General features: G+C 34.7%; 1 protein-coding gene across 2 annotated transcripts in view; it reads left to right on the forward strand.

The window, feature by feature from the left end:
- Window positions 1–22,941, forward strand: part of LOC145669186 (uncharacterized) — a 446,794-nt gene that overhangs the window by 299,313 nt on the left and 124,540 nt on the right. For both annotated transcript variants that reach the window (XM_081737512.1, XM_081737511.1), the window contains exons 2-4: window positions 635–826; window positions 4,328–4,463; window positions 17,998–18,137. In XM_081737512.1, the coding sequence (XP_081593638.1) occupies window positions 635–826; window positions 4,328–4,463; window positions 17,998–18,137 (468 nt within the window). The remainder of the gene's footprint in view (window positions 1–634; window positions 827–4,327; window positions 4,464–17,997; window positions 18,138–22,941) is intronic.

Genomic DNA, 22,941 nt, shown 5'->3' on the forward strand with positions numbered 1-22,941 from the left:
TGTCTTATTGAGATTAAACTTTTCTTTTTGTCCCTCAGTAAACATTTGATTGATTTAATTCTCATACTCTCCACGGATAGAGCGCAGGAATGCCAGACTCGAAAAATAGGTGTACATTTACTTTCCTGACAGATAATACCATTTAATATCACTGAATTGAGCTAATTTTCCATAAAGGTTACTTTGATATGATACTGAACTGTTTTAGCGGTAAGTTTGGATATTTTGTGTGTTTGTCAAAAACTAGAACTTATAAATTATTTTTTTAAATTTATGCATGTTTTTTATACTGTTAGTTTTAAATGTCATAAATAAAACTGTATATTCATATGTCAGGCAGTACCTTAAACAACTGCAAATTTTAACTGGCACTTAGTTATGATAAAGAAGTTGTGTTTCTAAATTAAATTGAAGTTCTGTTCCATACTTTTCTCCTTCCTTGACTTTCTTTCGTCATTCATGTACTTGGTTTTATTTCCCATTCACATTTCAAATCTTCACTGATAATACCAACCAGGAAGCTAAAATTAGTCATTAGGGAATTCTTCACTAACACATGATTGCTTTGAACTTTATCATTTATTTCTCCCACATCTATTTAATTATTTATTACTATCTTTTGTGTCTTTTCCAGAAATCTCTTTGTTTCCAACGGTATTTATGTCCAGTGGAAGCAATGCAGCAGCCAAACCTCGTATTGAGAACACAGTTTGTGAATCAACGGAGGGACGCAATGTGGGGACTTGTTATTCTTCAAAGAAATGCGAGTTAATTGGAGGGACAAAAGTAGGTACTTGCTCAAAGGGCCACGGTACCTGTTGTATGGGTAAGTGATAATTGCTTCGTCCATATTTTCTACAAAACAGAGTCAAAATCTACAGAAAATACATCGAAAATAAAAAGTAATTTATTAGATGGTTAGGACTTCAATGTCCCATGGTAGACAAACACCGTGCTCGTGGGTTTTCTCGGTTTTCTCCCGTTTCCTCCCACTTTCTTCATTCCACCATTTCACTCATTTCTCATCACCGTCTCCTTTAGCCTAACCGGCATAACCATGGGACATAAAACTAAAGATTTCATTTCATTTCAATGTCCCATTTCAGGACCGTATCAACAGTATGCCTATATTATGGGATCCGAATCACATGAGAGCCTTCCTCGCTGATCTGGAAGGTAGTGGATGTTGAAAAGAAGTCATTGTATCCCAGGTTTTATTTCATTGAAAATTGGAAGCATCACGATGGTTCGGGTTCCAACTGACCTAAGTATTTGCACGTCTCATATAGTCTCAGTGCGGAAAGGGATGCTAAATTTCAAGCGTCATCTTCCACACAAGATGGTAAAATTAATCATTTAGTCACGAGAGAACATTATATAGCGACTATGACATAAGAAGATATGGCTTCCTGTGTTAAAGCCTCGAATATTTGTGAATCATGTGAAGTACAGTAAAGGAATAACTAGAACTAGGAACTTTCGGTGTAAAATTTTGGTTTTAAGAAGGTGCAAAATTTTGGGGAAAAAAGACAAATTTCAAATGTAAATATTCATACAAAGAGAACCAAAATTAACTACATCATACATAAGGACTAAAAGTTCATTCATGTATTAAAAAGTTTCCTTAAAACAAGTCCCAGAATACAGTGTTATTTAAGTCACAAGTTCAGAAGTCTGTTAAAACAGATAACATTTAGCGTTTCAATGAAGTTCACACAAGTCCGAAAAACTGTGAAAACAAATAGAATTTAACATTTCAATGTCTAGTTTTTCGTAACTTGACGCTTGATGGAACTACATTAAAGTAAAAGTAATGTTATGCTGTAGCATGGGCGGCGATTAGAGGGGGCAAAGGGGGCAGTTGCCCCCTCACTTTTTAGAAGTGACCCACTAATATATATCATTTGAAAATATAAAGTTATTGTATATATTACTGGTTCATAGAAAAATGATGCCATGTAATATTTGCCGTTACGTGAGTACGTATTAATTGTTTTCCCGTGGAGTTAAGAAAGCTGCAAGAATTGCGTTTTAATTGCCACGAAAAATGGCCCAAAAATTAACCTATTGGAGCGCACCAATTCCAGCGTACTTTCATTTCTTCTTACAAGGGCTCGATGTGTTAGTCAGCCGCTTTGAAACTAATTGAGATAACATTTCGCAAAAAAAAAAAAAAAAAAAAAATCCTGTTATTCTTCAATTGCACATTTTTTTTGTCTGTCTAATAATAAGAAATATTGATTAAAAAGAGAATAATAAGATACCTTCTACCTTTTTCATTGTTTTGCAGTATACGAGTGAAGTGGTGTGTTTAGGGGTGTACGAGTGTATATATAATTAAATTTAGTGAATTCAACATAATTCTAGGTTTTAGGATTATTTTGTATAACTGAAGTGAGGAGTAATTCTAAATATTGTTCAGTTGTGGTGTATTCCAAGAAAGTGAAACTGCACCTAATAGCATTGAACATGTTTCAGGAAGCTGCAAAATTAAATATTTCTTTGAATATCGTAGCATAGGCCCTATGCTTGCAGTATTTACTGTCTTTCTAAGAGTAATAATATGCATTTAATAGTATGTGTGGAATTAAAAATATAAGTTGTTCATTAATCACCAGTTTCAATATAAATTCATTACTATGATTAATATTATCATTATTCATTACTCATTATTCATTACTATGATTAATATTATCCTTTCTAGTTATTTGTTATTAAATAATCTGATTATACAATTTTCCAAACAGAATTTTAAGATGTTCATGAGCAAGGAATCAAATCCCTCCTTACATCTTCATTGTTTACGAGTACAAAGGACTAGTAGGTACTTGTGTTCATGTTTTCAACATACTTAATAAAATATGAAATACGATATACGGTATTTTAACTGAAAAGATTGTATCCTATTAGTTATTCAACTTTTCGTTAAACAAAGTGTTAACATCAACCAGGGAAACTAAGATTGATATAAAAATATTCAGATCATGTCTTGCCCCCTTCCCCCCTCTTTTAACGTCCAACCGTCGCCACTGCTGTATAGGTTCAGTTCCTTGCTTAATTATTATAGGAATAAAATGTTGAGAAGGAGTCAAAAAATAAATAAAACGTGGAGAAAGTTGCAATTGAGGACAGGTGCTTGCATTGAAAAAGTGCAATCAAACCACAGTTAGGGTTGTTTATTTAATAATTTCTTTGCAAGTCAAGCCAATTTGGGCATTTTAATAGCAAAATAAACAAACAAAGTCAAAATAGAATGCAGCAGCTAAAATTTCTAGTTCTAATAATAATAATACGCTTTATTTATAGTGCTAGGAATAGCAATCAGCCAATCCACAGCACTTTGTTAAAATCATAAATATGTATATTCAGAAGTAGAAGATAAGAAATAGAAGAAGATAAGTGTTCACATACTTGCTATGCCTTAGAAGAAATAATTACTACGGCTTTCCCTCTTATTACATAATGTTTTATATAAATTCATGAAAGTATAATTATCGTAATATCATTATGTTATTTTTCTTTAGATAGGTTAAAATTATAGTTTCTTAGCAACTTACCTAAAATAGACCTACTATACCTATTCACATACGTCATTCTTTGTCATGCCCAATAGGATGGAACGGAAAAAATCTAATTTTAAAATTTTATTTTTAATTTATCGGAAAAGTTGTCTTTTGATGTAAAAGACAGAAAAATAAAATTTTAGGTTAATCGAAGTATTGTTTGAGATGCCGCAATGACGATAAAGTTTGACAAATAGTATAAGGCATTTCTTATTCCATTTCAGCCTCTTTCACTCTTCTTTTATTTGCACTTTAAAAACATTGATTGTAATTGTTATTTCTTATTATTGAAGAAACACTTTTTGGGGGAAGGGGGAGGAATGGTTCTATCTTCGAATAAGTTATGTTTCGTTTTACAATATTAGTTGGTTTATGATTTACTTTTTTAACTTCATCATAAGTTTAAATCGCTTCACTTCACCCACTCCAGAAGTTTGTTCTATCAATAAATAGGTATAACAAGTGCAATAAACGCTTTTTTAGTGCAAATAAAAGAGCGTAAGAGGCTGAAGCAGTGCACGAAATTTTAAATGTATGAAATATTATCGTACTTGCGGGACATCAAAACGTGCTCCGATTACCCTAAACTTTTATTTTTATCTTTTCCGCATCAAAAAGTAACCTTTCCACACTATTAGAAATAAAATCTACTTTTCATAAGTCTATTTTTCAAGAGTCAAGTTTTAGAATATTTTCAAGTAACTATAGTGCTCAAATCATATCTGGTTATTTGTTATATAAAATGATAAAAACTTACTTTTCAGTTCAGAAGACCTGTCGCAACATGAGCAAGGAATCTGTGGCTTATTTTGTGAACCCAAGCTACCCCAATCCGGATACTTCTGGCACCTTTTGTGATTTCCGAATAGAAATCACCAGCAAAGATGTTTGTCAACTTAGGTAAGTAAGCAACAGCTAGACAGCACAGGATACTCACACATTACTACTAAAAAATACAACAGGTTGTGCACTGTAAATGGTAAAAAATAATATAAAGTGGATTTTATTTATTTCACTTTTATACCACATTGGCACGTTAAATGAATCTTGTAGCTGTCATTAAAAAAAAAAAACTTGCAACCCGATCTTTATATTTACTGTTTAAATGTTACGACTTCTTGAAAGCAAGAAAGGTACCTCCACACATGCAGCACTGCACTCTAGTGGACAAACGGTGAATCTCCTCATTAAAAACGTGTATTTTGGCGCAATTTCCCTCCCTGTCCAAAAGAATCCGTTGTTTCGGAAGCGGCGAACTGGTTTTTCCTTTATGTCAACGGAAGGGCGATAGCACGTAGCAAGAAAGACGTTCCAGAAAGTTGCATATGGTTCAACTCCTTGCAAGATTTTTTAAAAATGTTGTGTGTCCCCTTCAAGACTATGTTTACACGGTGAAATATGGTAGGGTTTCAAGATCTTTTTTATGACAGCTACAAGATTCATTTAACGTGGCAAAGCCCCTTTACCAACATTTCCTGCAAGTTTCAAAAATAATAAAATTCAAATGAAAGTGAAATCTATTGCCCCACGGTGATGCTCTTTACGTTAAAGTAGCACAGTGGTTCTCAACTTAATTCCTATCACGACAACCATTTGAACACATCTTCGTGCGAGAGACCTCCTTATAATTTCTGCTTTGTAATAACCTTGTGTGAGATTTTAAATATACCTATTGCGCAGATCTCAAGATATCCATCTATTTCTTGTTCTTGTTGTTCTTTATAGTAAATACAATATCTTCTCTAAAAGCGAATGCAGTTGGTCAGTTCATTTATATTAGAAATGTCGAAACCGATCCATCATACTGTTTCAAAACGGAGGCGGTTTGAAAATTTTAAAACTTCATAACTCCCATAATTTTGGGCCATATGATAAAAATAAAGTGATTTCTAATTTTGGTTTTTAAAAACTTGGACAGTTGTTTAAAAAAAAAAGTTATTGAGTATTTTAAATGACTTAATAAGGTACGTCACGAAAATTGAACCTATCTCCGGTGCTTGTGGTCCCTTGTTCGATCCCAGCTCGCGCCATGTGGACTTTGTGGTGGACAAACACCGTCCTCGTGGGTTTTCTCGGAGTTCTCCCATTTCCTCCCATTTTCTTCATTCCACCATTTCACTCATCTCTTATCCTCACTGTTTCCTTTAGCCTAACCAGCATACGCATAACCCTGGGACGTAAAACTTAAAAAGAAGAAGAAGAAGATTGAACTGGATTGCCGCTCTAGTGAAATCACACCATGGTCAGGTATCTCATTAGCTTTCAATTTTAATTGTATTTCAATATGCAGGTTTTGTTGCATTTGTATTTTTCTAGTATTTTAATATGCAGTTCTCGTTAGTTTTATATCGTACCTCTTTCATTTAAATTGATTTTTAACAACTCTGCACCTGTTAAAGACGTTTAGTTGGCCTATTTTTTTATTTATTTAATTTATTTTTAGTTTAACGTCCGTTTCAGCAGCGAGGCTATATGAGACGTGGACCTACTGATTAACGTGGAATCCGAACCACGTGGTTGGCCTATTTTTTGTTGTTAACAGTATACATAAGAATAAAAATGTGCTTATCAGAATAAAATTCAAAATAATATTTTTAAAAAATAGTTTCCGGTATTAGATTCTAATTATATTGATCTCTTCCGCTTATCTTCGCGACCCCAGGTTGAGAAACCCTGAAGTAGAAGAATAATTAATGAAAGAACGGTTATAAAACAATTGGGAAGTAAGAATATGGATAACGTGAAAGAAAACCCATTATCATAATGTTATGTAATACAAACAAACATAATATGGGATCAGACCAGGACTCCTATCCATGAAGCGCTCCGAAAATTAATTCAGTATTTTTTTTTTCCTATTGTAACCTTAGTTATGAAGGCTTCCTAGTAAGAAAGTCTCATTGCATGTCACACAGTAATGAAAATTATGATTTTTAATCTTAAACAATTAGTTTTGAAATTAATATGATATTAAGGCTGCCTTCACACTAGGATCTTGTGAATTGCTTGCGTGAGCCGCTCACATAAACTGTAGTGTGAAGGCATTGAATACTTCCGAGCCGCTCAAAAGATCGTGATACCGAAATGGCAGCCATGGTAGAGTCAGAAGAAGCTACAGCCTTAATCTTGGCGATAAATTGCAATTAAAAAGGAAAAGAAATACAGACAATGTTGATTCATCCTATAAATCGATAAGGGTTGGAAGAATGTTATTTTCACAATGTGTTTCTTAAATTGAGAGAAGATAAAAGAAAAAATTTCAATTACTTCATGATGTCTATATCTTCGTTTGACGAACTGCATAATAGAAATATATAAAATACGAATTTCATCAGAGTAACAACAAAATGAGAAAATTCTGAACTTCAAATATTTGTACAATTTCTCCATTCCACCTAAGTTCACGCTCATGTGTGAAGGGCTCTCATAAGACAGCATGTTATTTAGGCTTTCAGAAAGCGGTAGCATATTCACAAACAAACTATTCCAGTAAATGTATTTTCTCCTTACTAAATAGTTAAGGACAGTGATGTAATGGTAGAATTAATGGTAGGTATACGCTTGATCGTTTTCAAAAGTATAGCGTATACACAAGACTACCTGGCGTATACACACCCCAGTATTTGCTTATTGTTTCGTAAATGTAAGGTGAGTATACGCTGGACTATATAAATTTTTGGTGGGTATACGCCGTATACTCACGTATACGTTCCATTACATCCCTGGTTAAGGAAAATGTAGAATCAGTTTTTAATTGCGTATTTTTTTTTTTAAATGTGGGAAAGTGAAGACACGACTCATGAGTATCCCAACATCAAAATTTCACAAGGCATAAAAAATTATTGGCATTTAACTCAGATAGCGGAGAAGGTTATAAAATAAACTGTATGTGCATCGTCCTTGTCTAGTTGTCAGTTGCTTGCGTCATAAGTTGTGATCTTTGCTTCATGTTGATCAGAACGTTGCAAATTTACCAAACTTTATTATTTTTAATAATGTAATTTGGTATAATTTTCGTCTCATTCTAACATTCGAGACGAGACGAGACATAACTTCTCGACATGAGACGAGACAATAATCTGTAGAGATGGGACGAGACAGCCTAATGTCTCGTCTCGTGAGCATCATTAATAGCACTTTCTGCATTTTTTGCGTTGCGTTGATGAACGCAGAATTTTGCGAAGACTGGTACGTAATGACCACCTGTGTCAGGAAGGAAAAGGGTAAGACAATCAGTTTGAAGGTTAAAGGTAAGCATAAAACATTATTTAAGGATAATTGTCGTTTTTTAACAACTTTTTAAATCTGATGACATCAGCATAAAAAGTGCCACTAACTTGTCAACGAAAAAATGAATTATCAGACTTGGCATTTGATTCTACCATGAAAACAAAATTTCTCGACACTCTAGTACAGTCCTTTTCAATTTATACACGATATCAGTGTCCCACAATCACAAAGAGGGCCGTAAAACTTTTGCTGACGTTTTTCAATGTCATATTGTGTGAATCTCCATCTTCTACAATGCAATGAAAATAGTAAAATCTGAACAGAAGAACAGACTGGTAGGTACACTCGTGTCCAAAATTATTGCCGTATATCTATAACTGTCTTCTTGTAAGAATATAATTTGATAATGATTTTGCAGAGTACTTTTAATACTGATACTATGTGCATACTCAGGAAATGTATATTTGTTGTTAATTTTCATAGGAAAAGAATTATAGATGCGAAAATCATAATGAGTAAAATAAAATGTAACTAAATGGACAAGAAAATTTTATTTTCGTTTTATTGTTCTTATTTACTGCTCTTTTGACATGAAATTTGCCACATACTTGTCTTTGCCGATTATACACACACTAACACTATAAGAAATACCGGGCGAATTCGTTATCAAATTATACTCCTACAACAACACATTTATAGACATGCGACAATAATTTTGGACATGAGTGTATATTCTGAAATTGAATTGCATGTTAGCCCTTCAACGATCTAAGGCCACATGTTGAAAAAGTCTGTGAAACACACTAAGCACATATTTCACACCAATTTTAGTGGTGAGTTAAAAAAAATCGATGTCCTGCTTGTATTTATCAGTGCTATCAGTCTGTATAAATAATATAATTGGGTACCACATAATATTATTACCGATATCTTCATTACTTTTTTAAAAGGAGGTGTATCATGGTATTATGAGCGTTTAGTGATGTGTTTCATTATTGAAAATAAGTTTTTGTTAACATGTTTTTTAAACTGTCTCATCAGACTTATACTAACATAATAATTTGGGGAATCGTACAACTACTATAGTATAATTTTACTTGTTTTTTTAATACATATTAAAAATTTTAATTTTTTATTATTTATTTGTAAGTCTTTAACATATGAAATTTGATAACAATATACATAATGTATGTTGTGGAATTATAACTTTGTACAAAATATATTCATAAAAAGTTATTTCTTTCTATTTTTTAAATTCATGTGATATCAACATGCACGGAAGTGCATGGCAGCCAAGTTCAGCGAAGAAAATGAAAACTGGCCTGCACTGCCGTAAGCATATTATACACGAACAAGAGTTTTGGGTAAAATCGCCGATTTCGAGGCTTTGTAAAAACTATTCTATTAAGGGTAGAAACATGAAATTTAGAATGTGAGGTGATATCCCACAGATGTACTCATATGCCAAATCTCACATTCCTACCTTCAACCATATTTGAGTACTGGACCCCCAAAATATGCAGTTTTCAGGCTCACTGACTTACTGACTCACTCATCAAATTGATTAGGTACTTCCCAATGAGATAGAAACGTGAAACTTTGCATAAAGGTACCCTATAACAACCTGAGTATGGAAAAAGTTCGAAATCTGAGGAATGTGCTATGGAAAAATTTTTATGGACAAAAAACTGTCCTTAGCCAGGAAAAAAATCGTTTCACTCACTCACTCATCAAATTGATTAGGTATTTCCCAATGAGATGGAAACCTGAAATTTTGCATAAAGGTACCCTATAACAACCTGAGTATGGAAAAAGTCCGAAATCTGAGGAATGTCCTATGGGAAATTTTTTATGGGTAAAATACTGTCCTTAGCCAGGAAAAAAATCGTTTCACTCACTCACTCATCAAATTGATTAGGTACTTCCCAATAAGATAGAAACGTGAAACTTTGCATAAAAGTACCCTATAACAATTTGAGTATGGAAAAAGTCCGAAATCTGAGGAATGTGCTTTGTAAAATTTTTTATGGGCAAAAAACTGTCCTTAGCCAGGAAAAAAATCGTTTCACTTACTCACTCATCAAATTGATTAGGTACTTCCCAATGAGAAAGAAACTTGAAACTTTGCATAAAGGTACCCTACAATAACATGAGTGTGGAAAAAGTCCGAAATCTGAGGAATGTGCTATGGGAAATTTTTTATGGGTAAAAAACTGTCCTTAGCCAGGAAAAAAATCGTTTCACTCACTCACTCATCAAATTGATTAGGTACTTCCCAATGAGATGAAAACGTGAAACTTTGCATAAAGGTACCCTATAACGACCTGAGTATGAAAAAAGTCCGAAATCTGAGGAATGTGCTATGGGAAATCTTTTATGGGCAAAAAACTGTCCTTAGCCAGGAAAAAAAAATAGTTTCCCTCACTCACTCATCAAATTGATTAGGTACTTCCCAATGAGATAGAAACGTGAAACTTTGCATAAAAGTACCCTATAACAATTTGAGTATGAAAAAAGTCCAAAATCTGAGGAATGTGCTATGGAAAATTTTGTATGGGCAAAAAACTGTCCTTAGTCAGGAAAAAAAATCGTTTCACTCACTCACTCATCAAATTGATTAGGTACTTCCCAATGAGAAAGAAACTTGAAACTTTGCGTAAAGGTACCCTACAATAACATGAGTATGGAAAAATTCCGAAATCTGAGGAATGTGTTATGAGATTTTTTTATGGGCAAAAAACTGTCTTTAGCCAGGAAAAAAATCGTTTTACTCACTCACTCATCAAATTGATTAGGTACTTCCCAATGAGATAGAAACCTGAAACTTTGCATAAAAGTACCCTATAACAATTTGAGTATGGAAAAAGTCCGAAATCTGTTGAATGTGCTATGGGAAATCTTTTATGGGCAAAAAACTGTCCTTAGCCAGGAAAAAAATCGTTTCACTCACTCACTCATCAAATTGATTAGGTACTTCCCATCGAGATAGAAACGTGAAACTTTGCATAAGGGTACCCTACAATAACTTGAGTATGGAAAAAGTCCGAAATCTGAGGAATGTACTATGGGAATTTTTTATGGGCAAAAAACTGACCTTAGCCAGGAAAAAAATCGTTTCACTCACTCACTAATCAAATTGATTAGGTACTTTTTAATGAGACAGAGACGTGAAACTCTGCACAAAGATACCTTATAATGACTTGAGTATGGAATAAGTCTGAAATTTGAGGAATGTTCTACGGGAAAGTTTTTATAGGCAAAAAACTGTCCTTAGCCAAGCAAGAAATCGTTTCACTCACTCATTTATTAAGTTAATTAGGTACTTCCCAATGGGATAGAGACGTGAAACTCTCATTAAGGTACATTATAATGACTTGAATACGGAAAAAGTCCGAAATGTGAGGAATGTGCTATGGGAGTTATTTATGGGCGAAAAACTGTTCTTAGTCAAACACAAATCGGTTCATTCTCTCTCTCATCAAATTGATTAGGTACTTCCCAATGAGATATAAACGTGAAATTCTTCATAAAGATACCTTATAATGACTTGAGTATGGAGAAAGTCCGAAATTTGACGAATGTTCTACGGGAATATTTTATGGGCAAAAAACTGTCCTTAGCCAAGCAAGAAATCGATTCACTCACTCACTCATCAAAATGATTAGGTACTTCCCAATGAGATAGAAACGTGAAATTGCATAAAGGTATCTTATAATGACCTGAGTATGGAAAAAGTCCGAAATGTGACGAATGTGGTATGGGAAAATTTTTATAGACGAAAAATTGTCCGTAGCCATTAGGTACTTCCCAATGAGATGAAGATGTGAATGTCTACACGAAGGTAGCTTATAATGGCTTGAATATGAAAAATATCCGAAATTAAAGGAATGTGCTATGGAATTTTCTATGGGCAAAAAATTGTCCTTACTCAAACAGAGATCGGTTTATTTACTCACTCATCATTGATTAGGTGCTTCCAAATGAGATAGAGGATTGAAACTCTGCATAATGGTACCTACCTTATGTAATGACCTGTATAAGTAAAGGTTCCAAATTTAAGGAATGTACTATGGGGACTTTTTATGGGCGAAAAACTGTCCATAGCTATTAGGTACTCCTTAATGAGATAAAGATGCGAAACTCTCCATAAAGGCACACTATAACGGCTTGAAAATGAAATTTGAGGAATTTGCTACGGAAATTTTTTCATTAGCAAAAAAACTGTCGTTACAATCAGAAATCGGGAACGATTCCGTTATTGAGCACATCATGTGCATAATGATAATGTTGTCAATCGTCTGAGTGGTCGAGTTGGTGCCCTTCTCGCTGGTCTATTGGCTACCACGTGCGCCTTTGGTTTATGGGGTCTTGGGTTCGATTCCCGGTGGAAGAGCCTTTGGAATCTTAACTCTCCTCGATGTTTCTGTGTTCGTGTCCTTGTCGCTCTAGGTTAATAGAAAAATGAGCTAAGGCCACTGAGAAAAATCCGTTATCCGGATAGCGGTATAGTGTACAAATATACGGGATCCTTATGTTTACTCCATAAATCAATACTTAACATACGTTATCCATATGCTACATACGTACTGCCCTCTTTCCCGCTTAGATGTTACACAATGTCGTTGCAGGATGTCTGACATCTAACAGTCTTCCGTACATTACGTACGTCAACTGTAAGTTACATACGGCCATCTGTATGTGAGATCCTGACCGCCTACATAAAGTCTTTTCGTTCGTGTAGAAAGTACTTTTTTCGGAACACTTATACGGAAAGTACGTTCAAATATACTTTTTCAGTTATACGTTTAGTGTACGTTAAGTCCAACAGCTACAGGATTTACACATGTAACAAACGTTTTTACGTACGCCACATACATTTTTTCTGAGTGTGAGAGTAAAATAAGTGAGAGCTAGTAATAAGTAGTTAAGCAAGTTCTGTGAATTAGTTAACTTTTAAAACCGTGGACTAAGACACTTAGTACATACTGCCGTAAATTTCGTGGTTGGAAACCCAGACAAGGAAAGCCAATATTTTGTCCTTTTTCGGTGAATATTTTTCCTTTATTGCAGTCATTGGTATTAAATAGATATTGAAATTAATTTGATAAGTAAGATAATGTAGAGGTGAGAATATTTAAAATTAATGTAGTTTTCGAAGAAATGAGAAATCCAATTGTTCGAATTTATGTGAAACTAGCAACAAAATGTAACCGATTTCGTAAATATATTGGTACCAGAGTTATATTATAGTTACCACAGTCGTTATGTAAAAATGTTCTTGATACTTCGTGTCTCCATCTGTGAACAGTGTGAGAATCTCTTACGTATCAGCCTTTTCATCAACAGTGAATTTCATGCCTTTGCTCTTCATATTTCCTGAATTTGCCCTTCAGGGATTCGCACCCACACCCTCGCCTTTGCTCGTCCTACTTCCTCACACCTCTTAAGCTTACAATTCCCGAATTTCAAGTTTCTTTTCCTATTTCAACTATCTAAAAGATAAGATTTTGTATTCCAGGAAAACGCCTATTTAAATAGCATGGTGATTTCTTCATTTCCCTTTAGACTCCTTAAAAATTAAAAATATTCAATTTTAGCAATTTTCTTGTTGGTTAGTCCCGGGAGGCTACAATCGTGCCAAATTTCATCATTCTAACCCTGCCGGAAGTGCCTAAACATTTTGGGGTGTAGAAGACGTCCAATATAAATAACATGGAAAAGTTTTTCTGTTCCCAATAAAACCACTCTAAATTTATATATTTTCATTTTTACTGACTTCCTTAGGTAATACTAACGAAAACGTTGAAGCATACCGAATTTCACGTTTGCATTCTAATTTCAAGTACCTAAAACATGAGATTATTTGTCCAAAAAAGGCCTATTTAAATAGCATGGGGAATTTCTTCATCTCCCCTTTAGACTCCCTAAAAATTAAAAATATTAACTTTTGGCAATTTTTCTGTCGGTTAGTTCCGAAAAACTACAATCACGTCAAATTTAATCATTGTAGCCCTACAGGAAGTGCCGTATAATTTTTGGATTTAAAAGGTGTCCCGTATAAATACGTACTATGGGAAAGATTTTTCAGTTCCCCATAAAACCACTCTAAAATTGGAATTGTTTATTTTTACTGATTTACTAGGTAATACTAATGAAAACGTACAAGCATACCGAATTTCAATTTTTTTTATTCCAATTCCCAGTTCCTAAAACATGAGATTATATGTCAAAAAAAAGAGACCCATTTAAATAACATGGGAAAATTCTTCATCCCCCTTCATCATTTCAACTTTCCACGTTAACCGGAAGCACTCTTTTAATTTATGTCAGTTCATGTAGTTTTATATACAGCTAGGATATGTTGGTGGCAAATATTATTAAGTTTACAAGCTATTTGAAAGTTGTATATCATTGAAAGGAAAACCCGAGACAGTATGAAACTGCGCAACATGCGAGTCATGTAATGAGCTCCGTAATTTCGCAATGTGAAAAGGTAGAGAACAACTAGGTATATTGAAACACCAGCTATGTCTAGTGATGTAGCAGCAAGGATTCAGCATCAAGGGTTTTGGGCCCTGTTGATACTCTTCGTATTTAGGTAATGAAAAAATGAGATGTTAACGATCGTGATTTTGTAGTTCGTGTAAATAAATTGGAATTACGTTTGGACATAACGCTCTAACAGATATTTAATAGAATAAATCCTCCCCGCTGTTCTAGTGGCTAGCATGTGCGCTTTTCTTGTACGGGTCTTGGGTTCGATTCCCGGTGGGAGAGCCCTTGGGAACTAATGTTGTATATGACACAGTATGACTCCTTTAAAAATGTACACTTTTAAATTTAAATGCAGCAATATGCCACAATTGAGAATTCCAATATACGATATTGACATGGTGAACTACAAAAAGAAGTGAAATATGAACAAAAACACCAGAGGTGCAAAAGGTGCAGCCAAGTTCGTCAGCCTCAAAAAGTGTTGAGATGAGGATGGATGAGCCAAGTTCCTTGGCCACTGCATCTGAAAGGAACACTGGAACTTGGCGCGAGGTGTCAAGGAAAATGATGTTAAGGAACCTTAGGGATAGTGGTGGTGGGCATGGTGGGTTTGAGACCACCATCAACCTTAGGAATATCAACTTTGCTAATGCGCTAAGGCACATATACAGTATACTGCAGTAAGATTGGTGGTTCGAAACCCAAACAAGGAAAACTTATAATCCTCGACGAAGTGTCAAAGTAAATGATGCTAACGAGCCTTAGGGATGGTGTTTGTGAGCGTGGTGGATTTAGGGGTCACCACTAGCCTTAGGGCTGAAATGTCCCGGCCGTGAAACTAGGAACAGATATCTTAATGTATTCAAACATGTTAGACACTTCGCGCCAAGTTCCAGTGTTCCTTTCAGATGCAGTGGCCAAGGAACTTGGCTCATCCATCCTCATCTCAACACTTTTTGAGGCTGACGAACTTGGCTGCACCTTTTGCACCTCTGGTGTTTTTGTTCATATTAAAAATACTGCTAGGATAATCCATGCCTCACAGAAGCCAAACAGAGACACTGAGAGATTTTTCTAGCGCTATATCTTGATATCCTAAACAACAATCGAAATACTGTAATTCCATTTTCGTTGAGTTCAGGAACACAATAAATGCTGCCAGGAAACATCCATAGGTTTCTCCAATAACACATTGCCTTGTTAAAATATAATGTTCACAAAACAAGCCCAAATGTTTTCTTCCATCGATTTTGACAGAAGCTGCTTCGTTGGCATATTTTATCAAAAGCCTGAATCCCTGGCTGTATTTTCCTTTTAAATAAGAAAGATCTCCATGGCATTTGAATTCACCTCTCATTATTACTATCACCTCTCACCATCTTGTGACTCCTTACTCTCCTTTCTAGTGAACATCATTTGGGTTTAAAAGATTTAATGTTCTTGGTACTAAGACCGATCTTCATCCTCAGTTTCCCTTACAACTATTTAAGGTTAGTGTAAAGGGACAAGTTTTTCCGATAGATGCTACAGTCTTTGTATCTCTCCCATGTATTTTTTCCTTTCAGAAAATTTACAATTTCCCTTATAAATTTTAACCTAGAGACTTCAAATTTTAGAGAAGGAACTTCATAACCTATTAGAGGGAACAATCCGTGCCGATTTTTTATTTAGAATTTTCTTCACTGTTCAAACAGTTCCATTGTTAACCCACAAACGCCCCTTGTGCCACCAGTAACCCACTTTATTTTTCACTACGTTACATGGGCTATATAATTCATTTAGCCAAAAGCCCGTTGTTCCACTTCAGGCACACTACCCGTTCTCTTGTTGTACGAATTTCGTTCAGTTTTCTTCTCAGGTTTTCGATGTAACACGGTATTGTTCAATGCAGTTGCTAACGAGTAAAACTGGTCTTGGGCGTTTGTGGGTTAAAGGTTTGGGTATCCATTTCAAGAACCAAGCCATTTCAGCAATGAAGAAAATTCTAAATTAAAAAAAAAAAATCGGCACGGATTGTTCTCTTTAATAGGTTATGAAGTTCCTTTTCTAAAAATTTGAAGTCTCTAGGTTGAAATTTGTAAGAGAAATTGTAAATTTTCGTGAAAGGTAAAAAATACATTGGAGAGATACGAAGACTGTAGTCCCATCTATCGGCAAAACTTGTCCCTTTAAACCAACCTTAAGATAAAAAACTTCTTCCATAATAGGATCAGAGGGGAATGATTTAAAAATACAAGTTGCGTTTCCCCACTGAATTGCTAAACTAAGTCTCTGTATTAAAAATTTTTTGCTCGACGGATCTCCTGTTTTCGTAACCATAGCTGTGAAAAAATTTGTTTCACTAGATTCTTTGCCTCTTTGCTGAAAACACCCATTGTTTCAACAGCAAAGAGAATGAAAATATGGTCCTCTTACTTGTTACATTGTCACATTTTATATTTCACTTTCTAAAGATCAAATATTGTTACAATTTACGGTTTAATTAGAATTTATAATTTATTATCATTGATATCATTGATATTATATAATTTATTATCATTGGTTAAGGTGGATCACTAGGTGTTCCCAGTGCTATGCTAAACGCTGCTTAAATAGTGTGGTGTTGCCAGATAGTTTCGAATGTTTACTGATGCCAGATAATAAAGGAAGTAATCATGGAATTCTGTTTGGATATTTACTAGAGAAATTAGTTTTCGACCCTCACCGCAATTCCGCTTATCGTACTGCAACGCTAAAATTCAGGAATTTTGATATTGTGACTACTACAGTAAACGTACAAATTTGGCAACAACGCATTATGGCGTTCTGCGCAAGTTTCGTCTCAAAATCTATTTCCTTAAATGTAAATTAGTTTCGTCTAATATTTAAATAAAATATGAAACATAACGCGAAAAAAGGTCAAACAATATATCTGTTTCATAATAAGATCGTTACTTTAAAATACTTTACATATACAAATAAACATTTCGTAAAACTGAGCACTTCTAGTAGGATCTAACAGCAAGTGACATCTTGTGTGCTCATTGTAAAACGAATCAAATATTTTCTTTTATTTGTTACATTTTTCTATATCAGTAGACACAACCAAATGAATCAGTGTCTTGTGTTGTATCTGAAACATTACTCTATCTTATAGTGCAATATTTATAATGTGTAATGTTTCTTTGCGCAGTAGTTAAGGCAATGAGCTAAAATATGTACTGACTTCTGGGTGGTGATCCGCCTTAAGACAGTGGACAGATAAGTAACAAAAGTTTTACATTCACTTTTAATATATATTTTATATTTTTTAACAAATTTATTTTAGACTTTATCTGTTCTGTTACAATTTTTTAATATAATATTTAGTTGAAATAAAATATAAGAAACGCTAGTGCGGAGATCTTATAACAATTTAAGTATTTAAATATATCACTCGAAAACTGGCAATCTCGGACATATCCATGCCACTTCAGGTATACTATGAGCTGTAATTACTAAAATAAATAATAATTTATTACAATTAAAGTTTATTATAGGCTCCTTGGACTTATGTCTGGAGTCGTATCGTTACATTTTATGGTGTAACAAATGAAAATGGAAGAATTTATAATTCTGCACAGCTGTAATGATAAATCCAGTCAGTGTGATTGAAAAGACAATTATAATAAATAAAAGATCAATAAAACAGCAAATATGTTATTTGATTGATGTGAACTTTTTTTTACAGACTGGATTTGGAAGAATTCACCATGGCTGGACCTCATCGTAATATGGGTATTTGCAGACATGATAGGTTTATGGTGCTCACATCATTGCCAAATGGATTCGGATTGTCAGAACTCTGTGGTGAAAATGGTGGACAGCATAGTAAGTAAAGGAACAGTTTAGTTGGAAGATATAACAATCTTGGGTCAGCAGTCTCTCTATTGGTTTGACTCACCTTTTCACTCTTCCCTATGCTGGGCCAGACTTTTTTTTATTTCCTTGTAGTTTTCCTTTCTTATATCTTGTATTAGTTCTTAGACCTATATTTCAATCAATGCCTTCTTCTAGGTATTTTTCCTTCTACATTTTCCTCCATAGCTACTAACTAGATTCCTCCATGTCAGGGGCGGCTTTAGGATTTTAATTTTGGGTAGGCATGCTCTCTTGCTTATAGATATACATTTGATTGATTAATGGCAGTAGGAAATTATTTTTACAGTAGCGGTTGATGGTATTTATTAAATAATTATCTACCGTTAATACAAATAGTGGAAAACACATTTACTCTTTATTGTATCTTTAACGTTTATATATTTTTCAAAATTTTTGGGTAGGCCCGTGCCTACCAGGCCTACCTCCTAAAGCCGTCACTGCTCCATGTTTCATAATGTGTTCAATCATCCTCTCTCGTCTTTTATATCCGTCAATACTCCTTTTTTAATCCTATAATTTCTAATACTCTTTCATTTGATATCTTGTTCACTCATCTAATTTTCAACGTTTTTCTTTAGCGCCACATTTCAAAGGGTTCCAATCTCCGTTTTTCCTCTTTTCCTAAACCATGCCTCTCACCAATACCATTCCGCACTCCACATGTATACTTTTATCAGCTTTTCTTCAGTTCTATGCTGATGCTTCCGCTTAGAAGCTTCTAGTTTTCTTCAAATACCATCTTCGCCTGAGATATTCTGGTTTTTACATCTTGTTTGCATCTGTTATGCTCACTATTTTAGTCCCTAAGTACAGAATTCTTGCACTTCTTCCACTAGGTAATCTCCTATTTTCACCATTTTCCTCATTTCTTTTCAAGCGCACATCATAACTTTTGTTTTGCTCTTGTTGAACTTCATATTGAATTTGTTCCTAAGTATCTGTTGTATACTACTTAGACCTCTCTCTTAATTTTTTCTCATTGTCTATCAACATTATGATACCGTTCCCAAATCTACGTTCTGCTCATGAACAGTTATTCTTATGCTAACGAGTGGCCTTGATTTCTTTTTGTTAACAGTCAAAAAGTAAGAGAAACTGAGGGCCTTGAATCGATTCCAGTTTGTTGTAATTTCTAGCAATGGTAATGGGTTCAATTCCAATAAATTGTTCTTATAGAAAAAAGTATATATTAATGGAGAATTACTGTTCAACAGTAAAGAGCTTACTCGAAGGTAAAGATAGACTAGATAGGTGGGAACTGATCCCCCATTAGATAAAAGAGCTAGAAATAATTTCAGTGCTAAGACTAAATATTAGCAAATATCAAATTACTCTGGATATCAAATAGAATTGAAACTTGACTAATTTCGAATTCTAAACAAGGATTGGTAGCAGCTCGTTGAGATAAAAGGTTAAAGTGAATAGGTATTGCAATTTAATAAGTTGGATAAATCTTACCACATATTGTTTACATTAGCAGGCCAAATAGCTAAGTCCAAAATGCACTCCGATTTCCCCACACTGACATGATGTGAGTAGTTCCAACAACAAGATGCAATTCCCTCCAGATAGGAGGTTCCAACGGGTTTTGTCTAAGCTTGAATTACAATGTCAGATGGGGTGACTAGTTTTATACACATAGTGACCACTTCGTAAGACCATGGAAATGTACCAAATACCAACTCAGCTCACTACTCTCCAGTTCTCCAAATCCAAAGGCACCATGTCCAGTTTGATGACAATCCGTCCTCCAACGTGTGACACAAATTGACATACGAATAACTCAAAGGAATTCGGTTCTCAGCAGTTTCCAATAGATGAGTTAGTGACACGTCCTTCCAAAGATGATGTGTTTGTATGTTGGTGATGGATCAATGCATAATTATGCTTTGTAGATAACCTAACAATGGTGATTTTGTCATAAACCAAATAGCCCAGTGTTGGGTAAGTTACTTGTAAAAATGTAACGCGTTACAAGTTACTTTACTTTCTCTTAAAATGTAACGCGTTAGTAACGCGTTACTTGCCTCAAAAAAGTAACTGTTACTTTTAGGTCCGAAACTTTGAATATGTGGAAAAAATCTTATTACTTCAGTTTTCCATACTGCTATTACTACCGCTATTATTATTATTATTATTATTATTATTATTATTATTATTATTATTATTATTATTATTATTATTATTATTATTATTATTATTATTATTATTATTATTATTATTGTACGTTCTGAATCGATTTATGTAAATGCAAGGACAAATTTTTACTTGACAACTATATGAACATTTTAATGTAATGTAACATTGACTAATATGCCATACTGCGTTACTCGTAGGGATGCGCACGAGTGAATTCGAGCAAGTTTTCTTTGAAACTCGATTCGACTAGAAACAGACATCTTTGAGCTCGACCCGAAAACGGCTTGAAAAATTTCCTCCAACTCGACTCGAATTGGGGTCGAGTTTCGAGTCGAGTCGAGTCAAATCTGGTGTATAGTTTCGAGTACTCTCTTCAAGTATCTTACATAGACAATATAATTATTATCAATGGTACTACTACTACTACAACTTCTTCTTCTTCTATTATTATTATTATTATTATTATTATTATTATTATTATTATTATTATTATTATTATTATTATTATTATTATTATTATTATTATTATTATAACAACACTGTGTATAAACATGAAAGATAGGCGGTTTATATATGAATACTAAAAAAGTAGTTAATTGCCAAGCTTGGTAGTCGTGAAGTCTAGGAGTAAAGGACATTGTTCACGAGCTTCTGTATTTGGGTTGAGGGTCTAGGTTGAATATTCGGGCTCGAACCAAACTTGAAAAGTTATGGGGCACTGGCCAAATATCTACAAAACTGCTCAGACCGGGTTTAGAATTGTCAACGACTCGAGCAGGTCGGCTCACAGCTTATTCATTATCGACTCAAACCGAGATGTGAGCTGAGCCAACAACTGACCCAACCGAGTCGGCTAGACCCCTTCGTTCAGTTGAGTCGAACCGAGCAGATGGCTTATCCCAACCAAGCCAGCTCGAGCCGATGGTTCACCCCAAGCGAGCCGGTTCGAGCCATCGGCTTAGTTAAGCCGAGCCGAGCTAAACTTGTTATAAAAAATCTCTTGTAGTCTCGCTATCGAAACGAGACGAGATGCGAGCAGTGTCCCCTCTCGTGAGCAACACTAAAAGTATTCCATATCACTGCTTAGCTTACATTTCTCATGGATTTCGCTTTCCAATGTAATCAGCCCATGATTTTAAAACGAGTTAAAACGAGCGAGCCACTTATCAAACTCGACGCCAAAACCAGTGAATCGGTTTGGAACTCGTCCCGAGAATATTACTTTTGACTCGACTCGGAACTCGACTTGGATTCGAGTCGAGTTTTAGCTTGACTCGTGCCCATCCCTATGCGTTAGAAAAAATGGTTGCTTATTATTATTCTGTTAAACTAATTATATAATAATAACAATGTTGCTATGTAAAATTAAAAATACAGAATATAGAGAAACATTACACTACAACTGACGAAATGAGAACACATGAACCGGGGGTGAATCAAAATTGCCAATAACTCTAAAATCGATACATGCTTTTTAAAGCTAGTTGTTCCAAACTCTGTGATCAACGGGACTTTAGGATATGCAAACTGATCTAAAAGAACCCTAATATTACATACCATCAACATTACATCAATAAAGTAGGCCTGCTCATCAGAACACCGTTGATTCATATTAAACCCTTACTGAATGTCGTTCATTATGGCACCCTAATTGTTGATAAACATTTCCCGCCAGGGCACCACTTTACTTTTAAATTCTGTTCAGCAATGGCGTACTTACGATTTTGTTTCGGCGGGGCTTTGCCTGAAAATGTGAAAATTCTGCAAGATATTTTATATACTTTACTATAGTAAGTAAGATTTCGGAGGGGGGCTTAAGCCCGGAAGCTCCACCCCTAAATACGCCACTGCTATTCACCATCATCTTCAACTTTTAAGAAAATCTTTCAAATGTTCGAACGATAAAATATTTTCGTCCTCCATCTTTATAAAAACAACACCATTCAAAGTAAAATAGACTACCAGTACCATTGCACTCGTAGTTCACTTACTGAAGATATTGATTTGGAGCTGTCAAAATCTAAGAAAATCTTCCAGGTGCTTGAAATCAGTACACGTGATTTCCCTGAGGCTGTCCTCATCTTTCAAAAGCAGCAAGTGGTATTATATTTTGTTATGTAAATAAATAAATCAAATTGTATCTATGAATGTATTTGCAAGCCTACCAACGTAGAGTTCGTAAGGCGAAACGGGAAAATGCACATCGAGATTCCCGTTCCGCCTTGCATTAAGATGAAAAGTGATAACAGGTTTTACATGCTAATTTTATTGCTAGAGGTCATAAGGCGAAACGGGGAAAGGCGAACAGTGCAGGAATTGTTGGTCACTGACATCGCTCATGCTCCATTGTTCCATTCTGAGAAATTCACTTACAGGAAATAACATTTGTTTCCGAAAAAACATATAGATATATTGTAGTTACTCATCCGAAATGTAACGCGAAAAAGTAACGCAAAGTAGGTACGTTACTTAAAAATTTGTAACGCGTTACCGTTACAGTTACTTTGGAAAAAATGTAACGCGTTACTAGGAGACGTTACTTGCGTTACGTTACTTCCCAAGACTGAAATAGCCAACGTAACATTGAAGGACAAAGTAGATGACTTTGTCCGGT

This window comes from Thermobia domestica, chromosome 13 (assembly GCF_964235325.1).
Source record: "Thermobia domestica chromosome 13, izTheDome1.hap1.1, whole genome shotgun sequence".
Taxonomy (NCBI): Eukaryota; Metazoa; Arthropoda; class Insecta; order Zygentoma; family Lepismatidae; genus Thermobia; species Thermobia domestica.